Source organism: Excalfactoria chinensis, chromosome 1, assembly GCF_039878825.1.
Source record: "Excalfactoria chinensis isolate bCotChi1 chromosome 1, bCotChi1.hap2, whole genome shotgun sequence".
Taxonomy (NCBI): domain Eukaryota; kingdom Metazoa; phylum Chordata; class Aves; order Galliformes; family Phasianidae; genus Excalfactoria; species Excalfactoria chinensis.
In genome coordinates, this window is record NC_092825.1 from 83,179,089 (window position 1) to 83,205,951 (window position 26,863).

The window sequence follows — 26,863 nt, forward strand, 5'->3', positions numbered from 1 at the left end:
AGCAATAAAAACAAACCGTATGTATATGTATATATTTAATGCTAATAAGTCTAACCAATTCTGATGTTTCTGGTATACTGCAAACAAGTAACAGTGTTTTTCCTCTCCATCACTCTCTCCTCTGTGATGGAATTTTCTTTAAGCCACCATCAGGCCATGATGACACACCTGAATACATCAGGCAGTAGTAACTATGCTGCTTTATTTAGTATAACAGAAAAAAATTATTACTTCTTCAGCTTTTCTTCCATTTGCAACTTATCATTCTCCAAGTCCATGACACTCTCTTGGGTCAGCTTCAAATCTCCTTCCAGTTTGCGTTTTGCCCTTTCTAGGTCCATCCTCACTTTCTTCTCTTGTTCAAGTGAGCCCTCAAGCTTTAGATACAAAGGAACTCATTAAATACATTCTACACAGATTGTTTACAACAGTCAGTTGCATACTAAACCCATCTGCATGCTGAGCCCTAGCAAGTGTTGAAGAAGTACATAAGTGGAGGCATACAATTCTGTGTTTTCTGGCAGCCAATGGACGTATGAGCTAAAGAAATATAAGGATTAGTCCCTGCTAACCGCTGTCTGAGTAAGCACTGCAGTTCTCTCTGAAGCAAAGTTCTGTTTGCATGTCAAGTTACACTGCAAATGCAAACTTAGTAGATTTTCCTTTTTTTATTACATTCCTTTCAGAGGCTTGAGCATGCAGATAAGATTCACATTGTGTCATTTTACTTTTTACAGACAATTCAACAAGAGCTGCATTTATAAATACGTGACTGGTTCTGAAAGGACAAAGCTTTGTGACATTTCAGACTCATGAAAACTGTTAGTGTTTGGACAAACAAGCATGTTGAAAAATGAAGGCCAAGCCAGCTTACATCATCCACTTGCTGTTCCAGTTTCACTTTGGCTTTGCTCAGTGTGTTGACCTTGTCTTCCTCTGCTTGAAGGTCATCCAGAACTTGCTGATGTGCTTCCTGCAAGGACTTTTTCTCCTTAGTAAGTTTGCTGATGTTCTCATCAAGAGTCGCCATTTCTTCTGTCAGATTTTTCACCTATGTGGAGAATGAAGGTGTATTTGTAGGGTTCTAAAGAAAAGGATTATCATAACCTGGTTCAAATGAATGTTCTTAGTGAATCTGTGTGTGGAATAAGACATTGAAAAGAAAGGAATAAGAAAGGGATGTCTTTCCCTTCACCCCTCTTGTGGCAGAAGAGCCAGTATGCGCCAGTTCTTGTTGCAAACATTTTTATATCAAAGGTATTGTTCTTTTTATTATTATTATTTTTTTTCAGTGTTACTCTTTCTGTGGTAGATCTTGATTCTCTCTGGGAAAAATAGAAGATCCTCAGAAAAAAGAGCTGGAAGAACTCAAGGTTACAGCAGGAAATTGTTTACTTTAGAATGCTAGAACAAGACATAATTCTTTAGAAGAGTTGCAGCAGAACTCATTTCAGAAAAAGCAAAACTCAGAATCAGACTTATAGATTTTTCCACATAAGTTCAAATGACTCTGTGTGTACTGATCTTTCAGTGTGGCCTACATAACAGAGTATAAAGCTGTCAAGAAGACCAGTAGATCTTGTCATAAAGATAATCCTTGCCTGACCACTTTTGAACATAAGGCAAAGTTCAACAGGTACCTTATTTTCAGTAGCGTGCTTCTCTTTCTCTACTTTTGCAAGTGTTATTTCAAGATCATCAATATCTTTCTTGAGCTCTGAGCACTCATCTTCCAATTTTCTCTTTTTGGATGTCAGCTCAGAATTCATCTCTTCCTCATCCTCAACTCGCTCTGTTAGCTCTTTGACTTTGGCTTCCAGCTGAATCTTGGATTTAATCAACAAGTCGCATCGCTCCTCAGCATCTGCAAGAGTGTCTTGCTCCTAGGGTAGCAAAAGGAAGAGGTCAAGTAGTCACTGCCTCATCCCTCACCTATCCTGTGAAGTGGTCACAGGGCTTGATCCAATGGAGGCTATACTCAATTCTGTACTCTTGACTTCAGAAAATAAAACCAACAATTAATTAACAGAGCAGGACAATAGGGTGGTGAGAATGACTAGTCATGCATTCCTCTCTAATTATGATTTTATATAAAACTTCCACAGTAATTGCCTTGGACAGAACTATGGTAAGACTTGCACTGTTAGTCCACCCAGTTTTATGCTAGAGAATGAGAATTTCTATCTGCTCTACTTTCTGGCAAGACTCTTACAAGACCAACAGCTTATTTGAGTTGAACTGAAATAACATCATGGTCTGTAAGCCTTTGATCCTGAAAGTACATCTAATGAATACATAAGTATACATCTACTCACAGCTTGGAGCTGCAATAGCAAATCATTTTTTTCCTGAACTAAAGAGACTTGTTTCTCTTCAAGTTCCTTTCTCCTTGCTTCAGATTTTTCCAGGGCCTCCTTCAGTTTCAAGAACTCTTCCTTCATATTGGCCATCTCTTTCTCAGTTTCTGCAGACTTCAGAAGAGGTTTGATCTTAAAGAAAAGCTTCATCCAGGGCCAATTCTTCACAGCCATAAAGGCACGGATGTTCCACTGAATTACAAGAAGGGCATCCCTGTTTAAGGAAGAAAGCAAAATGCCCTAATACTTAACATGAATTGAGAAAATGAGATCCCTTTTTTATTTTTTATTTTTTTCATTCTCAGTTGATTTTACAGCTCTGCTCCCTGGTTATATTGGGAACTTGTTCTGGGTTCCAACATATACAGGAAATGTTTTCCGTAGCTCTTGATTTTCAGTGACATGAAAAATTTCTAAATCCTATTTTCAGGTAACCAAGAAACAGTTGCTATTGGTTTTATCAGACATGCATGTTAAACCTTTAATTTAGGATTAGTTAGAGCCTTAGTGACAGTAATAATGGCTGTACTCAACATATAATTAAACGCTAATGACTGTTATCCACTAAGATTGAAGAGGGTGACTTCATACCTGCGCTCCACTATCTTCTGGAACTCAATTCTCATCAGTCTGCCACGTGCCCTTGCCTGGATCATCGTAAGGATCTTTGCAAGTCTCTCATCCCTCATTTCTTCTAGGTGGCCCAAAAGACCAGCCTTGAAGAACACCTGGTACGTGTACAAATGCCATTTGATGACAATGATTAATTTTCTTCCAAAGTACACCAACAGTTAGCCATACAGACTTTGTTGCAATTGTTCAGAAAAATGGTAATTTCATTGGCACATTTATTAAGGAAAAGAAGTAAGATGATACTTGCATTAATAAGGTACTTGCATTAGGGACTGCACTGTTCCACAGTTTCTTTAAAACCAGGTCTCATATTCCCAGTTTTGAATAAGCCAAACTGTTTTATTGACATGCTCTGTGGTACATTTCAGCTGTGACAGGGTTCAGCGCAGGTCAGCTAAACCACAGCTCCCCACTGTCAGGTCCCTGCTAATGGGACCGTGTCTCACAGCTTCGTTAAAAAAGATGCAGCTGACCTCATGGTCCAAATGAGCTAGTATTTTAATGGGGAGTGTGGAATATCAGCTGCTCTTGTGTTTGTACTATTGCTGTAATACAAGCTTTGTGGAAGATTAAGTTTAAAATTCATTTTGGTCTTTTGCTATACTGCTAGTTCCTGTATCATTGACTCATTAATTGACATGACCAGAGGTTGTATAGTGCCCTGTAATCGGGTTATCTAGATTTACAGCACAAAACCATGACATGCCCTATTCTGCAAATTAGATGCATTGCCTTTCTCTTTACACATTCATTAATGATCTTTTTTCTGGTTACCTTAGTATGCCCAAAACGGTATTGGTTATGATCGATATCTAAAGATGCCAGTAGTTTCTCGGCAGCTTTTCTGCTATCCACAAACTTATCCTCTGGGATTGCACCTGGGTTCAGAATGCGGTACCTGTTAACAACAGGGAAGCAATGAATAAAATTAGCATAATGGCCTGGACTAATTTCCTACTTTGCATCTACTCAACCACAAGCAAGAGCAGAGTTCTGCCTTCTATGTTCAGGCAAACAGAATGGAAAATAAACTGGAATGGAATAAAACATCCCCAATAAAAATGAGAAAGCATACTTTGCTTATTTTGTCTGTTGGAACAGGACAGGAGACAACACAGATCTTCATTACCTTTGTTTGAAGTCAGCATAAAGCACCCTGTTTGGGAAACCCTTACGGCAAATGCGGATGCCTTCCAGGACACCATTACAGCGGAGTTGATGCAAGACAAGGAAAGCATCCATTTCACCTACAGGCGAGAAACAAAGATAAACTCTTCCATAGGGCTTAATCTTCATTTCACCAAGGGAACTGAATAATGTGAGGCATCATCTCGTGAAAAGGCAACACTATGGGATAATGTGAACAACACAGATACTATTCAAATACATTCTTGGGGGCTTGCGAGTAAATACTGGAATCACACTGTTCAAATATAATGAGGTTTTAAGAAGGCTTTTCCATACCTGGTGTTTTTGATTCATTGGGAATAATGCATCGCACGAAGTGAGGGGCTGTAGATTTTAGGTTAGTCATCAGTTTATTTAAATTTTCCTGGAACAGACATACAAAAACACATTGAGCTTTGATGGAGTTGTTGAATTTTTATCACTTATTTATTTGATTTCTTGGTTAAGCTTATTAAAGTCATTTCTCTAAGTAATTCTCAGTAAGATTATAAGTTTTAAAAAAATATTGATTTCAAATAAATCAAAACATAAATTAACTTTACTGTAGGAATCAACATTTGTTTTAGCAAGCCCCAAAAGTTTCACAAACCATGTGAACAGCCAGCAAGATGCAAGATCATCCCACAGAACACTCCTGTAAAGCCAGTGCTTCGCCATTTTTCTTTTCTTACACTAACTACAGGACATATTCTTAAGGTGATGGTACATGAATAAAAGAGGAACCTCAATAAGCTGTACTGCCTTGATGACTAACTTAATTAAGACATCACTGATGTTAAACTCTGTTTTGTCATAAAATGTTATGGTGACCTTAAGCGTCAGGACTCTCCACACTTAAGTGCCTACTAACAGTCTTCATCCCACCTTGCCTGTGTAGTGACTTTGTACCATCTTGAATGAGGATCACATTTCTTTCACCTAATAAGACTGACTTGAACTGCATTTTTGCCTAGTCACTTCAAATTTCCCATCTGTTCCTCAAAAAAATTAGGCTCTTGTCCTCTTTGACAAACATTTTTCCTTTATTAAGCTTAATCTGATATCTCCCAGGCAGGCAAGTGATCCCCAAACTCTGGGGAAAGTTTTTTTTTCCAGCATGGGAAAAATAGAGAAGATTAGAGGTGATATATACTATCATCATCAGTGCAGAGTGTTAAAACTGAAGATTTCTCCTACATTGGTCAGGATGACAAAAGGAGACAAATTGAACTGGGTACTCAGCAGCTCCTTGTGTCCTCTATTAGTGGACTATTAGATTACCACCGGTGAACACATCTGTCAGCTATCTTTACAGTTCTTCAACTGACAAGATATCGGTCACAATTTCCTGTGATTTCAGTTCATGGTAAGTAACTCCTAAGGAGATGAAATTATGTGACCAGTGGGAGATACCTGCCCACAAAGTAAGAATAAGTAAATGACTTGTAATCCATTCCAAGACCAAAGATATGCAGAGAGCAACAAGCCATGAAATAAAGGATAAACACAGTGCACAACATTTTGTGATACTGTCTCAAATAGAATAAAAAATGTTTTCTCTCCTGATTGCTTTAAGAAAACAGAGCAGCCTCTCACATACGCAATTTTAATAACAAGGTACTACGTTAGCATAATCACAGCATTGCAGGGATTGAAAGAGACCGCAAGAGATCATCCAACCCTCCTGCTAAAGCAGTTCCCTACAGTAGGTCATACAGGTAGGCATCCAGACAGGTCTTGAATATCTCCATAGAAGGAGATTTCACAACCTCCCTGGGCAGCCTGAGTCAGTGCTCTGTCACACCTCTGAGAAGAGCCTGGCCTCATCCATTTCCCTCCCACCTCCCTTTAGATATTTATAAACATTTATCAGATCCCCTTTCAGCCTTCATTTCCCCAGGCTGTACAGACTCAGGTTACTCAGCCTTTCTTCATATGGGAGATGCTCCAGGTCCTTAATAATCATAAGCCAGTAACTCAAGCCCAGAATCAAGTTGCAATATTGGATATTTCAGTCTCTTTTGTCCATTACAATCCTTAATATCCTTCTTCAAAAGTATTGTCTCAACTCTAACCATCAGGTGAAGTGAGGTAAACAAACCTTGTGTAATGAGGACACTGTTTGAAAAGAAGCACCTTTCTTGCGTTTCTTTTCTCCACCCTGGTCAGCTAGGAAAAGAAAGGGAAAGGAAAAGGAAAAGGGAAAGGAAAAGGAAAAGGGAAAGGAAAAGGGAAAGGGAAAGGAAAAGGAAAAGGAAAAGGAAAAGGAAAAGGAAAAGGAAAAGGAAAAGGAAAAGGAAAAGGAAAAGGAAAAGGAAAAGGAAAAGGAAAAGGAAAAGGAAAAGGAAAAGGAAAAGGAAAAGGAAAAGGAAAAGGAAAAGGAAAAGGAAAAAGGAAAAGGAAAAAGGAAAAGGAAAAAGGAGAAGGAAAAAGGAAAAGGAAAAAGGAAAAGGAAAAAGGAAAAGGAAAAAGGAAAAGGAAAAAGGAAAAAGGAAAAAGGAAAAAGGAAAAGGAAAGATCACAATCAGTATCTCAATAAAGGGTGCAGATGGGGCCACAAGAGACTGACACAATCCCAGCAGCACAACTTCCTTCGAATGAAAGGCATGCTTAACAACTTGATGGCTACATGAGTTCAAGTATTATACAGAAGCATGGATGAAATGATACAGAATGCAAAAAAGTAATGCTTAGTGAGAATTTGTGCTGTACATTGTACTGTACAAACACTTTCTGCTAATGAGACTCTGAACTGCTAGTAATGTCTGCCCAGACAGAAATAAATAGATGAAAATAAATATTTATTTTGCAGTTTTAGATACAGTAGCTTTGCATTGCCTGAATTTTGCTTAAAGCTTCAGAGTCAAAATCACTCTGGTCCTCCAAGAGAATGCTAATTTTCGACATGACCGTTATGAAGCCGTGCAATGCAAGAGCCAAGCATGACCCAAAAACGTACAGCAATTGCTACAGCTTTCTAAACGCTGGACCATTAGATCATTCCCAGGAGGTCTGGCATTCTGTCACTTGTCGACAACAGTCAACATTAAAGGAGAGGTGAAGAGTTCGATGTGTTTGATGCAATTGTCAAAATCCTCTCCCCCCTTTTGAAACTGACACTGCCAAGATTGGAATAGGCTAATCTGGGCTGGCTGGTCTTTTCTCCTGATACCAAATAAAAGCAAGGTAGTATACTGACAGACAGGAATATCCACAGGCAAGTAGAGCCTTAATAACTTAAAAGAAATTGCTAGTGGCATGATTTTTGTTATTTATATTCAACTCAATCACTTTTCTGCATTATGAAGTTTGCAGTCTGCTTGCTTCCTCAGCAAGTATCTTATGATTCATGACAACAACATCTACGGAGACAAGGTTACTAATAAATAGGCTGTAAGTGATTGCAACTTCAGGACATAAGAGCCACATCTATGTGATGCATTCCAGTCTTATTTACTGAACATCAGTTTTCTGGATGCTTGCTACTTGTCTTCTCTCCAAAAAACCAGTTCTGTACAACACGTACAGCTTAATAACATCCTCAGACAAACCCCAATCTTGTGAGAAAAGAAAGAAATCCACCAAAAAATCCACAACAGTGACAGCAACCCAAGAGAAAGATGCATTTGTACAATATTCTGCTGCTTTGGACAAGGTGGAGAGATATTTTGTTGCTTTCTCACCACTAATCCAATAAAATATTCCAAATTTCTCTCTAAAACTTTGCTCTTCTTATTTAATTCAGGATGGCTAGCAAGGAACACTACAGTGTGGGAAACAAGAGCTGTTTTTGTGCATAGGTATTTATGCACAGAATGTTTTGTGCAACACTTGCCTCCATATGTGAACACCTGCATGCCCAAACACTCACTGGAATGTTCACAACACAGATTTCCTTGCCAAAATTGCTCAGAGGTATTGAGCATTTAAACTGAGTTAATGGCCTACTCAGAATAGCATGGCAGGCTCCTACAGATGCTGTGAACATCTAAATAACTAATCACTGCCTCATTTAGCATTGACTCGAATGCAGCTTATAGAATTGTTTTGTTTCTTATACATATTTCCAAGCACACATTCCAGAAATGAAAGAAGATCCATGTGAGGCAATTCTACTTACCGCTGTCAGCACCAATGTAGCTTTCAAACAGGCTTGCCAGGAGCTTGTTGGATGACTTTTGAAAAATACCTACTACAGTTTCATTAAGTGGGTCTTTGTTCTTCTCAAGCCACCCAATGATGTTATAGGGAACCTACAGCAAAGTATTGAAAGTACAAACAAGAGGTTAAAAATGCTTTCCTTCACAGCAGTTCTTTATGACCTAGGCTTGGAGCCAATGGCATTTTGTGAAGTGCTGCTCTCAGAGCTGGAGCATCCACTTAGTTTTTCACCACTTTCCATCCAGTTCTTTGCTTTCTAATTGCCAAGTATCTCTTCCTAATAACTGACATCTGAATGCTTCACATCCCTTCCAAACTTTCTGGTCCCTTCATGTCCTCATGAACTTCAAATGCCTGGCTGTAAATATACCACGTCATCAGTGTTTTTGGAGCCCTACCTATAGCAGCTGAACTATAAAACACACAGGTAATGATTTCACTTCACAACAGAATACTACACTGGAATAATTAAGATTCTTTAACAGAAATATTATGCTTAAAATTAACAGCTCCACGTGAGGATGCAATTTTTCATTTTCTTTGCAGAATACATTAACATCTGCAGATAAAGAGTAAGATAGGCATTTTTTCCTCATAATAAATACAAAGTTTGCTTAAAGTTCAACTGTACTTAGAAATTGTCTTAAACGAGCACCATCTAGATTCCAGCTCTGCTGTATTGAGCCTCCATACCAATGCTAGTTTTGTTTTAAGAAAAATGAATAATCCTATATCCCTCTCAAATTCTTTCTGCCATCTGGTCTGGAAGCAGCTTTGAAACCAGGTACATTTTGGCTCAGATGTTGTAGTACTGGACTGTATTTCTTTACCTCATCAACAGCAGGCCTGTAAACTAAACCTTCACAGCAAAATCAACCACATTTCCTCTGGCTATACCGATACAGCGGTCCTAACATAAGTAAAAAATGATGTTAAATTTATTTATTTATTTATTTAAAACTCTTTGGTTAGACAGAGATGGCTCAGTTCATTTGTGCAGGGAATTAAGATGGAAAGTTTGCTGCTGCTACGGATTAAATCATTAGTTTGATTATTGGAAAAGTAAAAAAGATGAACCGTATTTTCAGCAGCACTGCTATTAGCTCTCAGTTTGTTCCCTTTATCTGTGCAGCCAAGGACCAGATGTCTTGGAGGCTGATGGCATCATACTGTGTGGCAATAATTAGGCAGAGAGAGCAGACATCTGCTCTTAGTCCTCACTGTTCCTGTGTTTCTCCCTTCAGCCTTCCCGCCCTCCTTCATTGCATATCATGGGCTAAACCCCACCTGGAAGCTGTCTAATATAAGATCTACCTGCAAGCAGAGGAACTTACTGAGCCAGCATAATGAACAAGTTCAAAGTGAGCTTCATATTTCCTTTTCTTATCAGGCCTGGGCTTCTGCAAGTTAGGTGACTTGCCAAGATGATTGTCGTAAAGTTTGGCTTTGAACGTCATATCTGTAGCTTTTGGGAACATACATTCTTCTTCAAGGATGGACAGGATTCCCAATGGCTGTAGAGTTAAAAAAAGATCATTGTTGGAAAATGTTTAGGCTGTCTGCAAGAGCTGTGTAGACTTTAAGTTTGATCCAGTGGAACTTTAAGCCTGCAAAATTTCTTCTCATCCTGAGGAGGAAATCTTTGAGTTAAGACAGTAACCACACCTTTGGCTTTCAGTAGGGCATTTCTGCCTTTGGAAGCCTTGTGATAACTTCCAGAAATGATTCAGTTTACATTTTAAGACAATTGCACCAAGTCATATTTTATTATCTTTCAGGAGAAGATGGACTAACTTCCTAGGACTTGACAGGGCAGATTGAGGAACTAGGATGACTGGCATAGACATTCATTGACATTAAGCATGTGCGGAACAGAATAAATAAGAGAACAGTAGGAACAGAGAAAGAGGAAGTAAAAGATAAGGAAGACTGTATGGCAACATACACACACATAAAAAACCCAGTACAACTTCTGATTGCTGTTGGCTCTGTGAGGCAAGCTCACTGAAATAAAAGGCAAGTAGCCACAAATGCTGATTTTCCTTTGATTCGTATTGCATGTAGAGTGGTGAGAAACTCATCCTGCTTTTTATCTTACTCTGTTCCCTGAGCTTTGAAGACAACTCCAGAGGTACATCATGAGGAAAAAAATATCCAGTAAATACACCCTAGGACCCTGTACCTACCTTCTCAATTAGATCAATACAGGCCTGCAGGTCCATGCCAAAATCAATAAATACCCAGTCGATGCCTTCTTTTTTGTATTCTTCTTGCTCAAGGACAAACATGTGATGATTGAAAAACTGTTGCAGTTTCTCATTAGTGTAATTGATGCAGAGTTGCTCAAAGCTGTTGAACTGCAGGAGTTAAAAAGAGAAGCATTTGTACATGGTTAACTACAGTAGGAGTTCAGTGAAAGAACAAGAGGGAAGCTGGTCACATCTAAAATCTTCTAAACACCACCTGTTGAGCAACTACCGAGCATAACACTGAAGGGAAGGAAGGACAGAGTTGAGTAGCAGGCTGCTGGCTCCCTCATGCCATCCCTCTGGGGTGTGAGGGTTTCCAGTTTTGTTCAGATCTCTCACTTAGGATGCACAAGCCTTCTCCTCAGCAACATGCCATCCCAGACCTCTAAAACAGTGAAGTGTTTTTATCACATTTATTTATTTTTTACAATCATTATACAAAAATAGAAGAAATACTACGCCCTGCAGAGGATACTTTTTTTTCCTCAAAGAGAGAGTGAGTACAGCACACTGTCCTAAAATTCAGCACAAATAGTGCAGAATGTTGTCTTTCCTAAAGGCTAACTTTCCCTCCTTCCCCAGGAACCATCGGCACCTTCACCTGTGCCGAATGCTGAGTGCTGTCGTGCGCTTTTTACTTCCTGTCCACTTAGAAGAAATGCCCACCTGACATCTAGTACTTCATCAATTTTATGTCCTTCCTCAAGTCCTCACACATTAATACTCACATCAAAGATTTCAAAGCCAGCAATGTCCAGGACTCCAATGAAGAACTGTCGTGGCAGCTTAGTGTCCAGTGTTTTGTTGATACGGACCACCAACCACTTGAACATCCGATCATACACTGCCTTGGATAAGGCCCCAACAGCATACAAAACCTAAAATACAGATTTCAAAATACAACTACATACAACAGCGTTCACTGTGGAACACATGAATTTTAGTGCAGCCCTTTTCAATCTCTATTCTAAGTCAAATATCACAATTTTTTCTTGTAATTGCCAAAGCATACTTAATAGAGCTTCTCTCATTATCTGTTATGCATGTTTCAGTCATGTATGTACAAATGTGTACACAAAATGCTAGTAAATACCTTTTGGGAAAGAGATAGACAGAAGGCTGCAAATAGTTTAATCTCTTTAACTGCAATGAAAAAAGCTTGCGAGCCTGATGGCAGCCATGACATCCAGAACTGCTATAGCCATAGTGGAGGACTGTGCTTATGTTACTTGTTGGCATTTGCTTCTAATTTGGAGGGGTGCTAAGGCAGGAGATTTGAAAAGGAACTGCCAGTTTTTCTTCTTTAGTCTACAGCATACACACCTACACCTACTCTCTCCACTGGCTGTCTAGTAACTGAGCCTGGACCTTAGTCTATCTTTGGACAGTTTTTGTTGTCATCAAAAAACTGGAGCATCCTGCTATAGCCTGCAGTAATACCAATCCAAGGACTTTTGTTTCCTAAATTAAATGGTACTCAAGTGGATATTACCATGAGCTGATTGAGGTCACACAGAGCTTAAAATTACATGAATAATGAATGAGTATATAAATAATCCATGGATAAGCTCTTCTAGGTAACTATTCAAATCCATATACCAATTCCCACATGCTTTTACTGCACCGAATTTCTTTAAGTGGCTATTACAAATGCACCAGAAAAATAATCCATCAAAAGCAGTGCCTTTGTTAGTAAAGAGACAAACTATTTCCTGCTAGTCTCTTTACCCATTTCCTGCTCTTCCACTGTCTGTTAGCCCAAGTGAAAGGATGCAGAATGAAAACAGGCACTAGAGGATCCAATATTCAAGTGACATGTATCTGCTAGTGCTTCTAGAAGCTGTTTCAATCTTAGAGATGTTGCAGAAGCCTTAAGGTTTGTAATGTGTATCCAAATAGTATGATGGTTTCTCCTTACCTGTTCAACACTTTGACCTTTGGTCACATACTCATTTCCAACTTTCACTCTAGGGTGTAATAAACCCTTAACCAAATCAGAGGAGTTGATTCCCATTAGGTAGGCAGCTTTGTCGGCACCTGATCAAGAGAAACAAGATTTTAGCTGGATGTGAACTGCTACATGACAACATCCCTAGCCAAGAAAAATTGTTTAGTATGTCCACTTCCACAGAGAAGCTAAGACCTTGCTAGTTTTGTAATACATCATCTTGGATGTGCTTGTGTTCTTTCCCACGGCAGATGTCAGCTAGAAACACCTTTAGAAATTCTTGCTGTATAGGGAAAATAACGTATCTTCACAATGGATATAGTTAATTCAATCAGTACTATTCAGGGTGCTGGAAGATGCAAAGAAGTAAGACCTGAAGATGTAAAAGAGAAAGCTAAGGCAACAACTTTGTCCAATCACTTTGTTCAAATAGTTACAAAATGGAGTTTCATTGCACCGGTCTGACTGCATCTATTCACCTTCTACTAAGCAATGTTATTTGATAATGTTCAAACCACAGCTAGAGATGAAATAACAGCACTTTTGGCTGAATGGTGGCTACATTTGCAAGGCAAAATGAAATGGGATGCTTCTTCCTGAATACAGTATATGATACATACCAGCATTCTGAATGTAAGGAACAATGTTAGGTGCGATTCTTACTTTCAGTGCCATCAGCCTCTGCTTGCTCTTCTCTGGGTCGTTGTTTGAATTTCATGTTCCCAAAGTGCATGATGGCACCTGTGAGCTTGTAGGCACCGGATTTCTCATCTGGCACAAATCCCAAAATGTCCATAGCTTGCTGTGGAAAGAAAAACAATTGGATATTTCGTCACATGACTCTTCAATGACAGTGGGTTTTTTTTCAGTCCTAAAATCTATTTTTGCATTATTATTATTATTATTATTATTATTATTTTTGCATAATTTGCATATTATTAACCTGCCCAGGGGCATTGTCTCACAACGGCCCTTGGAATACCCTGATGACTCAGCGGTAGCAGGGAAGCAAGGGGACATCTCACATTTATTTAGTTTTAAACATCAAAATTATAAGAACATCGAGGCCATGTACATTATGTGGGACAAGGCCAGATTCAAAAGCATCCTAGTTTATCAGATCTTATGCTTCATGGTATGAATGCAGTTGAGACCCATTTTCTGCTTCCATTTTATTCCAGTAGTTTCCGCAGAATAAGTTAGGGTTCTGCCATCACTTTTCATCCCAACACGCACCCAACCACTGAGTCAAATCAATACAGGCTTACATCAGTTGCCATCAATTCTTCTCCATCATCCAAGTTGTCCACTGTAACTACTCCTTGGGAGCAAAAGTGATAGTCATATGGGTTGGTGGAGACCAATAGCATATCTGTAAAAGAACAGACAAAATCAAAAGTACTGTCTATTCAGGATATACCCCCCCAAAAAAGCCAGAAACTGAAAGGATGGATGCCAAACCTGAATGCAATGCTTTTTATAACTGTGTGGCAGCAACAAACCCTTTCACTCTACTTTTCCAGTCCAAAGACCAAGATTTAGAGAAAGATTCTTGTCTCTCAATAAACAGAAGTCTGAATGTGGCTCTATTTATTTCCTCTTTCCTTTTCCCTCACCTCACAAAATAGAGTTGTTTTCTAGAAAGCTAGCTGGCCCCAGCATTTAAGGGAGAGTCCTGCTTCTTTAAATCCACAGAAATTTCAGCCATACAACAGACAAAGCTTTGACCAAGCTAGATGTCAATTTGTACATGCTCGTGCATGCATATCTAAGCATGCGTGTAAATATGTCTGCTAATATGCATATACATAATCACATTCTGTCTGTATGTTTGCCATGTAGTCAATATGAGATGCATTCACTTACTTACATTTTCATTGTCTATATTTATGTGTGTCTATGCTGAGATATCTGTGCACTGATGTACAAAGACACACTTCTTGTCTACAAAACAAAGCTACCATTGGTTTCAGTCTCTTCAAAAGCCTGCAGACATGCTCCTGCTGGCCAGAAAGGTGTGTGCTGTTGTGGAGTATACAGACAGTTGATGAGAAGGATCACATCATCCCAGCACAGGGATTAACAGAGGAATCCCATTGCAGTGCTTCCTTGAAATGTTTCCCATAATTAATTAGGCCACATACAAGCTAAGAGGATCAGGGACTTGACCACACACTGTCAGGATAAGCTTATCAGAAGTTTAATGTGGCAATATAGTGACTCTTTAATGCCTTTTACAAGATGTGCTAGATGTGTTTCTCAGAATATGAGAGTTAGATAAACATGTTAATTAAATGAGTTTTTCTCCAAAAGGTTTTATTCAAAGCATTAGGAGATGGGAACAGGAAGACCTCATTCACTCTCTGCTTTTCTTTAGCACGTGTTTGGAACAGCAACAACAAAATGAACATGCTTGAAGTTGTAATGTCCCCAGTGTTTTCGGAGGCATAAACTTTTCTAGCTACTTTGAGAGCTTGAATTACACAGATTTAACGTGATGGTTTTCAACTGTACAGCGTTAACATATTAAAAGTCCCAATGAATTCCCTTATTCTAATGTGTAAAGTCACCTCACTTTGTTGAGCACCTGAATCAGTACACCAGAGAAAAATTTCTTCTGTTGCTGCCATTGGATCACTACCTTTAGTAGAGCATGTTTGTCAGTGGAGGTTCAGATCTGAGAAGTGGAAGCTTAAGGGCCTTTCTGAACACAAGTTTACTACCTGGCCTCTCTTCAGTCACTCTATTCAGCTAAAAGCTGGTTCTTAAAAGCTGTGTATCCATGAAATGCTTACCCAGTAACTCTGGTTTCTTTCCTGACAAGATCTGGTAGAAGATGTGATAGTCTCTCTCACCCGGTTGCTGAAAAATCACTCGGGATTTCTCCAGTAAATCTAGTTGCACAGTGAGAAATTCAGTGAGAAAAGTTCCCCAAGTTTTCATAAGAGCGATTGTATTTTTTAAAAGAGGAGAGAGTTTGGTACTTACAGATCTCAATATCCGCAGATGACAGCTTGCCTGTGGTTCCAAAATGGATTCGGATAAATTTACCCTAATTCACACAGAAGAATATTCTAATTAGCAAATACAGAGAGGGAAACAAAGGATGTTACAAGAAAGCAATCATTTGGATCAAAGAATTAGTTTATGCTAACTCCTTAGCTTTGCACAGGCAGATTTCCAATGAGAAATGCCAAACAATGATATAACAGTTTTCCAAGCCTGAGTGTATACATACAGCTGAGTAATTGGCTTGTGGGGAAAGGATAATTGAGCACCTTTCAGACAGGCTGAGATATGGGAAAGCACGTGTTTTCCAGTTTCATGTTGCAGCTTTGCCGTAATGCAGGACTTAGAACAGTAAGCCACTAAGCCTGGCTAGGACATACAGCCACTCTAGCTCTCTCTTTTTCTTTCTCTTTTGTTTGACTCTCCCTAATCTGCAATCCTGACTTTTATGGTCCGCCTAGTCAGAACCGTGCTGTGCTATTTACCCTGATTTGCCTGTTAATTTTGAATATTCATCCCCCTAAATTAATTTAAAACAAATCAAACCAGTTTTCATCTTATTTATCACGCTCAAAGACATCAGCTTTTCTGAAGTTAATTTGCATTCCAGCTGGAAAACTTACACCAACTGCGTAGCTTCCCACAGATGCTTACAATCTCCGATTCTCTACATGATCCCTTCCAATTTCACTTTTAATCAAATTTCTTAGGGAAAAGATGGGCTACAAACTCAGGCTATCATCCTTCATGCAACACCTTTTGGACCTCTGAACCAACATCAACCAAATGCGACAGGGGAAGGGTACCCCCGCAGACTGATCTCCTGTAGGTCTAATGGAAACAAGGAGAGAGGCCTGAGCTTATGACCACACTGAAGAACGAGCAAAGGCAGCTTACTGAAAAAAGGTAGGTAGCATGAACCAAAGGTAGGAGAAATTCTATTTACGGGGCTCTGCAGAGTGGGAAGGTCTTGCTTTTTTCTCTTTACTTCCTTTAGTAGTTTTTCCTAGTCATGTTCTACTTTGTTATTCCTTCCATGTGAAGAAAACCCAACCATTTTAGCAGACAAAATTAGAAGCAATTTATGAAAGAATTATGACAGAGATGTAATTAACTGATTATTGTTGAAGATATGTTACGTTACAGACTTACAAAACGTGAAGAGTTGTCATTTCTCAGAGTTTTGGCATTTCCAAAAGCTTCTAGGGCTGGGTTTGCTTGAATGATTTGATCTTCCAAGGTTCCCTAGAAATCAAGGTTGAAATACTCTTGAGAAACATAGAGCCCACAAACTCAGATGGCCTCTATAACTCAGCTTTGCCTTCTCTTACAGATAGAAAGCCTAGTTAACACCAGAGGGGTGGCACAGCATGAGTGATCTAATACCACAACTGCCAACTAGGAGTGCTTAAAAGACCTCAGCCGTTCAGCTGCTCTCTGCTGCTTTGCTTTAGGTTTGATAATTTATACCATCTGCACATGAATGGTATCACCATGTCTTCCTCTGTGCTATGTATGGAGTCTCTGGGGACAACCATGTGAACATGTAGAGGAGATGGGCTGCTAAAGACTGTGACAAGTACTACAGTGAAACGCAGTAGTTTTGAAAGCACTCAGAACTTGTAATGCCTGGAATTTTGGGAGATGAGAAAGGCATTATCTTCTGCTTGCAAAAACTTGAGTTTGCAGAAGTAAACTGCAACTGCCTCGGCTTCAGGGAACACTTTGCTGGGGGAACCATGTGAAATTCTGAGGTTCATGGAGTGGAATAGCGATTCTGTATGGAAAAGATAAAATAGCAAGGCGATTACTTACCCCAGTTTTGGTAGCTGGTTGCTGTCAAAGGAGGAAAAAAAAACAACAAAAGAGGTTAAAAAACCCAACATGAGCATGAACAAGAAAGGCAACACAGAAAATAAAGGTTAGAAAGGTTAGATGTCCAGTTGGTGCCAACATACCATTAGAGACTTCTGAAACCTTAGTTTACATTCACCACACGTCACAAAATAGCCTAGTGCAGTTCCTACTCGGCTTGTTATTTTAACCCCTAACCCAAACACATTTGAGTGCTTTTACTGTAGAGCTGTTTGAGAAGAAAGTGCAGGGCTGAAAAGAAGCTGGGACCAGGTGAAAAACACAAAAAGATGTAAATGCATACAGATGAGTTTTAGACAATTAAACCATGCTGCACTAGAACTCTTGGATTATTGGAAGCAAAGGATGATGAAAGCAAAGATAAAATGTGACCTCAGCTGACAAATTACAATGAAAAACTTTTCAGCTGCAATATCTGTTATTAACACAACTGTTTGACAAGCACACCACATTTCAGACGCCATTATGAGCATCTAGATCATTGCACATATAAGGCTAGCACTGGACCATTCAATCATTTTGCTAAGAGACCTTTGCAGACTTCAGATGAATGCATATTAGATTTTGGTGTCATAAGGTGAGCGTACAGTGTCCAAGACTGGCTGAAATTTTGGCCTTTTACATATGGTTCATAGGAATCAGTCAATTCACCACAAAGAACACTGAGCCTTGAAGTGCAATGAAACAGATAGTGAATAAGCTCATAGCAACACAAGATAAAAAGCAACATGAATGAACTATTCACTGTAACATTAGCACTTTTAAGCAGAACAGTGCTTTTTTCAAAGGGGAACATAGAAAAGCTGATTTAAATTCTTTTGTCAAAGCACTCCTATTTTTGTGGTCGTAAAAGGCTTTTCAACAAAACAGACACTGATGAAAGCTAAGCTTCTTTTTTGAAGACTTTTCCAGGTGAAAAGAATCAATTATTTCTCTTAATCTTCATAGTATCCCTAACTTTGAACCAACTATAATACGTTCAGGAACATTTAATACATGTGAAAATTAAACTCCCAGAGAAAAGCAGCAGCAACAAGCATTAGCTCAGAGCCAGAAGTCATTTTGTGGCTTCACATGCAGCATGGAAAATTTGGAAAAGAATTACTTTTCTATCTTCAGAGCCATATGGTCTTAGTAACGTCATTTAGAAGCACCAGTAACTTTTCCTAACAAACGCTTATCCTAGCCATGCCTGCTGAGGTTTAACACGTGGTCTAGTGCTCAGGATGCAGACTTGCAATGTTAGTTGTACACAACAAAAACTGTGGAAGCCTGAAATGAAACATCTTCTGGCAGACTTACATTCTTTTTACCAGGTTCACCCAGGGCTGCCACTGTGGCAAAGTACTGGATGACCCTTTTTGTGTTGACAGTCTTGCCAGCACCAGATTCTCCACTACGGGAAGAAGGAAGAGAACATTACTGTTGCTCCACAAGCAGTAACTTGTGCTCTCACCTACCCATCATCTCCATGTACTGCATAAGCTTTTCTTAGAGTCACCAACTGATTTTTGTAGTCTGTTTTCTCATTCCAGTGAAAATCACGCCAGTGACAAATAATGCTTCCTGAGACTGCATTCAGAAATCTCACACAAATGCACCCTTCTTGGAGATTCCATTAAGGGCATAAAACTTTGTTGCAAACATCCACACTTGCTATTTGAGGCATACCTCTGTGCAGCTAACGAGTTAAAAACCAAAGGAAATCTGCAGCACTTTGCCAGCATCGTCCAGAATCATATGATAGCTGTGCAGAGAGACACACAGCTCTCCATCTCTCCATCTTTCATGCTTGTCAGTAAAAACGTGTGCCTCTTCTGTCTCGGTCATCTTCCTCCCTACAGATGTGTCAACTCACTGTCCTTAACTGTGTTTTGCAGCAAGAACAACTGTGTTCTGAAGAACACAGAGAAGAAGTCTTCTGAGCCTGAAGAGGGCAGACAGCAAGGACAACCCCGGAAGAAATTCTTTAACTGCCTGCAGAGCTGTTATCATGCTCACTTGGAATGAACACTAAATGGGGATCAGAAACAGGCTGGCCTCCATCAAATGAAATCCTCAGCTACTCCTTTCCAAGACTCAAAGCAGACATCAAATGGCCAAAGTGCTAATTATTGACTTGGATTAAGTTCCAGGCAATTTAGCTGAGCTTTCAAGGGTCAACTTGTATTTCAGGGGGATTTTTTTTCTTTGAAGTTTTTTTGTAGCGATAGAGTCTCAAATCAGTCAAAAGAGAAGCACTTACGTGATCAGCATAGACTGATTTTCCCGATCTGTGGGTGAAAAAAAAAAAATGAGACAAACTTAGCAGGCTGTACTTTTTGCTTATTACCCTTGCAAATCAGCACCAACTAATTCAGAAACAGTCCTGAAAGAGAAGCATAGAAACACAGGAAATATGATGGAAAAGTAAAAATAAGCCCCAGGTATTTCAGCTTTGAGCAGTGCCAGTTCTACTCTTGCCCTGACTCTCCCTCTTGTGTTTTGTTCAAGTCAGCATTAAACATCTGAGTCACGAAAATTCCCTTATGTCTGAGAAACAATAAAATAGAAAGTAATTTCCTGTTGGCAGAACTTTATTTATTCCTGTGTAGGTTTCTGCTCACACCTGACCCCTCTGCCCTGCAGCACTGCACCAGCCCAAGCAATTCTACTGCTCGCTATTTAGGTATGTATTCTTGTTTGGTTAGCTATGCTACTGAAATAAAGTCTTACAGCCTTCTTTCTGTTAATGGGCCCAAGTAAAAACAAACGCTTAGAAGAACAGTTTGCAATCAGTATGTTAAACAGTCCAGTTCAGCAAATGTGAAATAATACCACCAGCCTTGATCATTACACCTAAATTCCTCTTTCCTGTTCTAACCCCAGAGATCATGACCAGCTGCACACTGGGCAGCCTGACGATATTTCACTCATGCAATAAAAGAACACCTCTCTGCAGCCACATGTAGACCTCCTCTGCCCCAGTACCTCCCATCCTCTTGCATTTGCCATTTAAAGAAAACCAGGTGAGAGGAATGCGCTAATCTGATTCTCTTCGGGACTTTCTCGGCAGCCTCTCAGCACCCGGTGGAAGCACATCACTGCTGCCCCCTGCTGAAAGCCCCGAGGCAGTCAGACAATGCTGATCCACAGCAGGCTCCTGAGAGTGACATGTGCGCAGCACCCTCTATGGCTGCCCTTCATTAACCTTTCAACGTTTGCATCTGATGAGCATCAGAATGAGCTCGCTGCTGCCAGAACCCTCACAACGATTGGCAGGGGAGAGAGAGAGAAAAAACACACACACACAACAGTAATTAAAAAAAATATATGGATGCAAACTCCCAAGCTCCTGTTGCTTGTCGAGTATCTGCGCATTTGGTGTGCACTGCTCTCTCTAACGGCCATCTGGTATCAGTCACGTCTGCTAAATAAAGCGAAACTAAATTTAAAAGCAAGGAGCGCCACTTACTACGCAGCATGTCGTGGTATGCGTTATCAGCAATGGAGAAGATGTGAGGAGGGGCTTCTGAGCGCCTCTTGCCTTTGTAGGCAGCAACAACCTCCGACTTGTAGACAGGCAGCCACTTGTAGGGGTTTATAGTCACGCAGAACAAGCCTGAGTAGGTCTGGAGAGGAAAACAAAGCAAGGGAGAAGAACAGACTCTCAAGGAATGAGAAAAAAATATATCTGTGTTAACCAAGCAGAAACTGGTGTTGCCAGCTTCTGATCTGAGTTGGAATTCTGACTGCAAGTTTTAGAAATTCAGATCAAAGGCTGAAATAGCAACCTGCTAAGTGACTTCCTATTGGCAATCAGTGACATCAGTATTACAGATATTAATCATAGAATCATCGAATGACTTGGTTTATGAAGGACCACAATGCTAATCCAGTTTCAACCCCCCTGCTATGTGCAGGGTCACCAACCAGCAGACCAGGCTGCCCAGAGCCACATCCAGCCTGGCCTTGAATGCCTCCAGGGATGGGGCATTCACAGCCTCTTTGGGCAACCTGTTCCAGTGCGTCACCACCCTCTGTGTGAAAAACTGCCTCCTAATATCTAACCTAAACCTCCCCTGTCTTACTTTAGAACCATTCCCCCTTATCCTATCACTATCCACACTCATAAACAGTTGTTCCCCCTCCTGTTTATAAGCTTCCTTCAAGCATTGGAGAGCCACAATGAGGTCTCCCCAGAGCCTTCTCTTCTCCAAGTTAAACAAGCCCAGTTCCCTCAATCTTTCTTCATAAGAGAGGTGCTACTAAGCTGTTTCCCAAACGGAGAAAAAAAGTATTTCTAAGGTGACAATCAGACAAGCTTGCCCCTTCAGCACAGCAGAGGAACAGCAAAGAGATCTGCATCTGATTTTCTACCTGGCTGCCCAGAAAGAACTCTTGAAAACAGTAATTATGAAATAAAAATCACAATTTTTCTATTTGAGTTCTATTCTTAGGAAGAGAAATCTGGTATAAACAACTATTCTTAGAAGAAGAAATCTGTGAGAAACAATCTGTCATTACCAACTTGCTATGAGCACCCTGGGGCAAATTTCAGTTGGTTGAGAAAGAGAAAATTTGGACTAGGTTGCCCAGAGAGGTGGTGGATGCCTCATCCCTGGAAACATTCAGGGTGAGGTTGGATGGGGCTCTGAACAACCTGATCAAGCTGTAGGTGTCCCTGTTCATTGCAAGGGGATTGAACCAGATGACCTTAAAAGAGTCTTCCAACTCAAACTATTCTATGATTCTGTGTAAACTTAATAGCACTGTTCTCCAAAGCTGTGAAGCTTCTTCAGTGTTTGGAAAAATAAGTAATTGGTAAAAATCTATATAACGATTCTTTAGTCTTCCTACATCAGCCCACAGAAAGCAATTTGTATTGTAACTCTGGGGAATTCATGTTGGATGGTAACTTTTCAGGCACTTAGTCTGGGTCCAAGCAGAAAACTTCACAGAAACCAGCTGCTATATTGGCATAAACACCATATGCCTGTACATTATTGAGTTAACAAATCCAGGAGCCTTCCCCCCAAAATAGCATTTGGACCTGCTTCAGAATGCCCTTGATATGAGTCCTCAGTCCTAATTTTGTAAAAGAAAAAAACTCCAACCTGTAAATGGATTAAAACAAGATGACGAATGTCATTTCCTAACTATAATGATCTGCAAGACATAATTATGTTTTAGGAAATACGTGTCAGAATCTTGTTCTGGTGATGACAGAAATTATGTTAATGATGCCATGGGAAAGATACAGAGTGAGGAATAAGACCAGAGCAAAACAAGGCAGATGACAGCACTGAAAATGAAGGAAAGAAACTTACTGAACTAAAGATAGAAAGGTTAAAAGGTTAAAAGAAGCTATATGTGTGCTCTAAGCTTGAGGCATTGTTTCTTAACAAGGAAATTGCAATGGCTTGTAATGTCATGGATTAATAATAGGAATAGAAAAACAAAACTGGTTTCCCAAAGGCCTTGCCTGCTGAAAATATGTCCTATGACACCCCCTTTCCAGGCAAGCAGAGAAAAACAGGGCTAGACAGCATCTTATTCACTTTTGTTTGTCTGTACTGCAACAACCTTCTTTGCTTTTTGAGCAATTGAGCAAGGCCCTCAATTTTATGACATATGCAAGTTATAAGCTGAATGTGAAGAACCTGCGTTCAAACGTCATAGCACTTGAAATGCATGTTTCCAAATACACAAAGCAGGGACCCTTACATAAATCATCCAGTTGCTGTAGCGCTTCCTCAGGTTGTACAACACAGACGCCTCATTCAGATGGGTCAGCATGGCCATGTCCTCAATCATGTCAAATTTGGGAGGGTTCATTGACTGCACGTCATCTTCTTTTATAGTCATGGTCTGCAAAGACAGACAGAGTATAGCAGGTCTAGAAAACACTTAGAATCCCTATCAGTTCCCCTCCTTAAAGGTGGATGTATTAGCTCTCTAGGAGGAGGTCCTCCCTCTCAATGTGGTCTAAGTAGGTAATTCCATTTGTTTTCACAGACATAAACGGAAGCAGGGAAGGCTGAGATGCTATAGGTAAGGAGAGTGGTATGGCTGTGATGCCATGAGATTTAGCTCTAAGTGTGGAGTTTTACCTCCTGCCTTCCTCCTGGGATCCAAAGCTGGCCTGGCTGGTTGCACACCTCTGCTTGCAGTGCTGCACAGAAGTTGATGTGCCACCAAACTCCTATTTTTCTCTTGGCAGTTTTTCATTTGTCATCAGCTATTGAGGCTCCCTGTTCACAAACTGTTTCACAGCTGATGTGAACCAGGCAGCAGTGCTTAAACTGAGCCAGATTTGTTCTGGGGCTTGCTGCTCAGTCCTCCTTAGTCATGGGTCAGACAAAAATGCTTCCATACCCGTCCATCTGTTGTCTCAACGGTCACTTTGCCACCGCTAGATTCTGTTATTTCAGCTTCAACATAAGCTTTCTTATCATCAGGAACCCAACATTTTTTTTTCCCTGTGAAATTAAGGAGAAGAAGGGTTCACAGACTTGAATAGAATAATAACACCATGCTAAACTGGGATTGGTAGGGTTAGTTTTACCACAGAAGCAGCATGAAACCTAGGGACCACAGCCAATCGTAGAGCTGTGGGAGCTGCATGCCAAAACAGAAGGTGCAGGGCTCATGAATGTTGTCTCTCCTTTGAAACCACCACTTGGCTTCCCTAGATCCTCCCAGCACAAGGTGTCACAATATTTCAAAAATGCTGGCTGACTCTCAGCCTCCAAGGGAAATTCATAATCACTAGCACTGATGTGCAGATGGAGGAACTGAGATCCAAGCCCAAACGAAGCTGTTTGCTAAAACTCACACTGAACATTGCTATCTGAGTGAGGAATTCAGCCCGGCCTGCTATCAGATTTAACCTTATTCCTGCACATTCTCCTGAAGTTTGTCTGGAAAAATAGCAGTATTAATAACTCACACTTGGTTATGCCTGCTGCTTTTTAGAAGTTTGGAGTATCTGTGCTAGACTTCAGATGGCTCACTACAGCCACTACTCTCAACAGTGTATTCATAGAATCATAGAATTACTCAGGTTGGAAAAGACCTCAAAGATCATCAAGTCCAACCGCAGCCTAACCATAGTACTCTAACAACCCTCTGCTAAATCATATATCTGAGCACCACATCCAAACGGCTCTTAAACACATCCAGGGATGGCGATTCAACCACCTCCCTGGGGAGCCTATTCCAGCATTTGACTACCCTTTCTGTAAAGAAGTGTTTCCTAACGTCCAACCTAGACTTGGTGCAACTTGAGGCCACGTCCCCTCGTCCTGTCACCAGTGAGAAGAGACCAACCCCGCTCTTACTGTAAGCACCTTTCAGATACTGGAAGAGAGCAATAAGGTCTCCCCTCAGCCTCCTTTTCCCCAGACTAAACAGCCCCAGCTCCCTCAGCCTCTCCTCATTGGGCTGATTTTCCAAGCCCTTCACAAGTCATGCTGCCCTTCTCTGGGCCTGCTCCAGTACCTCCACGTACTTTTTGTACTGAGGTGCTCAAAACTGAATGTAGCACGCAAGGTGAGGCCTCACCAATGGCAAGTACAGGGGCAGGATGATTTCCCTAGTCTTGCTCACACCATTCCTGACACAAGCCAGGATGCCATTGGCCTTCTTGGCCACCTGGGCACACTGCTGGCTCATATTCAGCTGACTGTCCATCAGCAAATTATTAGTATTGCTGTGGTTATTGGCGTGTTTATTCTTACTACTGCATCTCAGAACTCACGTGAACGCATTTCATGAAAAATAACTCTTGGAAAGCTAAAAACTAGCACTGGTTTGCCAATAAAATGTATAAATCAAGCAGATGGAAACATATTTTCAGATCACAGAAATCCTTGCATTACCGGAACATCAGTGCATGATGATTTTCTCTCAAATGGATAAAGATGAAGAAGCAATCTCTCTTTTCTCAGTACAGTACAAATACATCTTAATTCTAGAACTAGCCAGTTGCTTAGTACAAGCTGATAGGTTGTTGTAGGTCTTCAGCACTATCAGAGGCTTCTTGTAGCTTTGCAGGAAAAAGAATCCAAGCAAGTTGATTGCGAGCTGCCTCAAAGAGCAGCAATAACAAGAGGGCTTTGCAACCTGGTTTGCTCTGCATCCCCCAGATAGATTATGGATGCAACCCTCATCTGAGTTAGCTGGCCACTGAGTGCCTATATGGTATTGCAACTCACCATCAAAGGCAACAGTTTGTGCCATCATCAGCTCCTTCTCGCTCTTTCGGAGAAAGGGAGCAGCCTCCCCGAATTCCGACATGTCCATCATCTTGGCAAGGTTTCAAGGTAGTACAACTCAAGGAGGAGAAAGAAAAGGACCTGGTCTACAGAAAGAAGAGGAAAAAGCTGTATTTCTTGGACCAAAATGTGGCAGGTGGCTGATTAAAACGGACTAATTTGAAATGGCAATATCACCTGCAGATTGTGGCTTTACTGCACCCTTAGCTAAACCCTTGCCTGTCTCAGTTTAAAGCCAGCCAGATCCTGTGTGGTTCAAAGCCCTGACACTGGTTGCAGTTATCTCCACAGGAGAATTCAATCTTATTATGACATGAATGTTGCTTCAGAGCAGCAGATGAAAGGCACCACTTGAGGCTGTGACTGAAAACCCTGCACCAGATCCTTCTGGACAGCTGCTTACTTGAAACTCCAGCACAAGGTTTCAGGGACACAGGTCCATGTTCCTGGTGGAGAAAACTGTTGCTGGAGCTGGGTACATCTGGTGTCCCAGCAGTGCTGCCCTCAGATGGTGCCCTTCAGCCTGGCAGAAACCTAGGGCTTGCCCACCACGGGTATCCCCATACAGCAGGGCAGGGCAGAGGGCAAACTGCAATGCTGGCACAATGGCTTTGAAGCTTTTCACACTGATCTGAGTTTATTAGTCCATCTTAATGCCTACACTGCTTGTTTACTCAGATAACACAGCCATGGTGTTTGGGGATTTCTTATCATGAAGGAAAGGCCAGGGTCACATGAGTGCAACTGATTTGCTGGGTTTCTGAGCACTGAGGAGCTAACTAGTTATCCTATTCTTAATTTTTTTCATTTAGAAAGCATATAGACAACTCAAATCAGTGGTGCTTCATAGAATGAAAATTTTATAAATGCAAATCGTCTTTAAGGAAAATTAGTCCAAACAGCCATATCCAGCTTTTTACTAAGATTTAATTTATTTCCCGTGTCCTTTCTATAACTGCATCAATGAGCTGACATAGATGTATACACACAAGTACACACACGTGGATATAAAATACTCAGGATGCTGCCCATAGAACATCCATGAAGTTCCATTGCTAAAAGATGTCCATCCCCTTCCAGCTCCCATCCCCAGTTTAAGAAATTTAGGTATACTCTCTTTCAGTTCAAGATACTCTTCAATTAGTACCTGAAGCTACACAAGTGACCCTTAGGTATTATCTTTTCCCTTACTCTATTTATTATGCA

At 40.5% G+C, this 26,863-nt stretch overlaps 1 protein-coding gene across 1 annotated transcript in view; it reads right to left on the reverse strand.

Moving 5' to 3' along the window:
• Positions 1 to 25,688, reverse strand: part of MYH15 (myosin heavy chain 15) — a 42,962-nt gene extending 17,274 nt beyond the window's left edge. Inside the window, exons 1-26 of the mRNA XM_072337179.1 lie at positions 25,598 to 25,688; positions 23,757 to 23,860; positions 23,106 to 23,249; positions 20,854 to 21,010; positions 19,645 to 19,672; positions 18,702 to 18,795; positions 17,340 to 17,360; positions 16,677 to 16,769; positions 15,504 to 15,567; positions 15,311 to 15,409; positions 13,784 to 13,887; positions 13,179 to 13,317; positions 12,486 to 12,604; positions 11,296 to 11,445; positions 10,505 to 10,675; positions 9,653 to 9,832; positions 8,278 to 8,410; positions 6,259 to 6,326; positions 4,455 to 4,542; positions 4,120 to 4,237; positions 3,765 to 3,888; positions 2,949 to 3,085; positions 2,316 to 2,571; positions 1,641 to 1,883; positions 875 to 1,051; positions 232 to 377 (exon numbers count right to left, since the gene is read on the reverse strand). Coding sequence (XP_072193280.1) covers positions 232 to 377; positions 875 to 1,051; positions 1,641 to 1,883; positions 2,316 to 2,571; positions 2,949 to 3,085; positions 3,765 to 3,888; positions 4,120 to 4,237; positions 4,455 to 4,542; positions 6,259 to 6,326; positions 8,278 to 8,410; positions 9,653 to 9,832; positions 10,505 to 10,675; positions 11,296 to 11,445; positions 12,486 to 12,604; positions 13,179 to 13,317; positions 13,784 to 13,887; positions 15,311 to 15,409; positions 15,504 to 15,567; positions 16,677 to 16,769; positions 17,340 to 17,360; positions 18,702 to 18,795; positions 19,645 to 19,672; positions 20,854 to 21,010; positions 23,106 to 23,249; positions 23,757 to 23,860; positions 25,598 to 25,688 — 3,248 coding nt within the window. The remainder of the gene's footprint in view (positions 1 to 231; positions 378 to 874; positions 1,052 to 1,640; positions 1,884 to 2,315; positions 2,572 to 2,948; positions 3,086 to 3,764; positions 3,889 to 4,119; positions 4,238 to 4,454; positions 4,543 to 6,258; positions 6,327 to 8,277; positions 8,411 to 9,652; positions 9,833 to 10,504; positions 10,676 to 11,295; positions 11,446 to 12,485; positions 12,605 to 13,178; positions 13,318 to 13,783; positions 13,888 to 15,310; positions 15,410 to 15,503; positions 15,568 to 16,676; positions 16,770 to 17,339; positions 17,361 to 18,701; positions 18,796 to 19,644; positions 19,673 to 20,853; positions 21,011 to 23,105; positions 23,250 to 23,756; positions 23,861 to 25,597) is intronic.
• Positions 25,689 to 26,863: the final 1,175 nt, after the last annotated feature.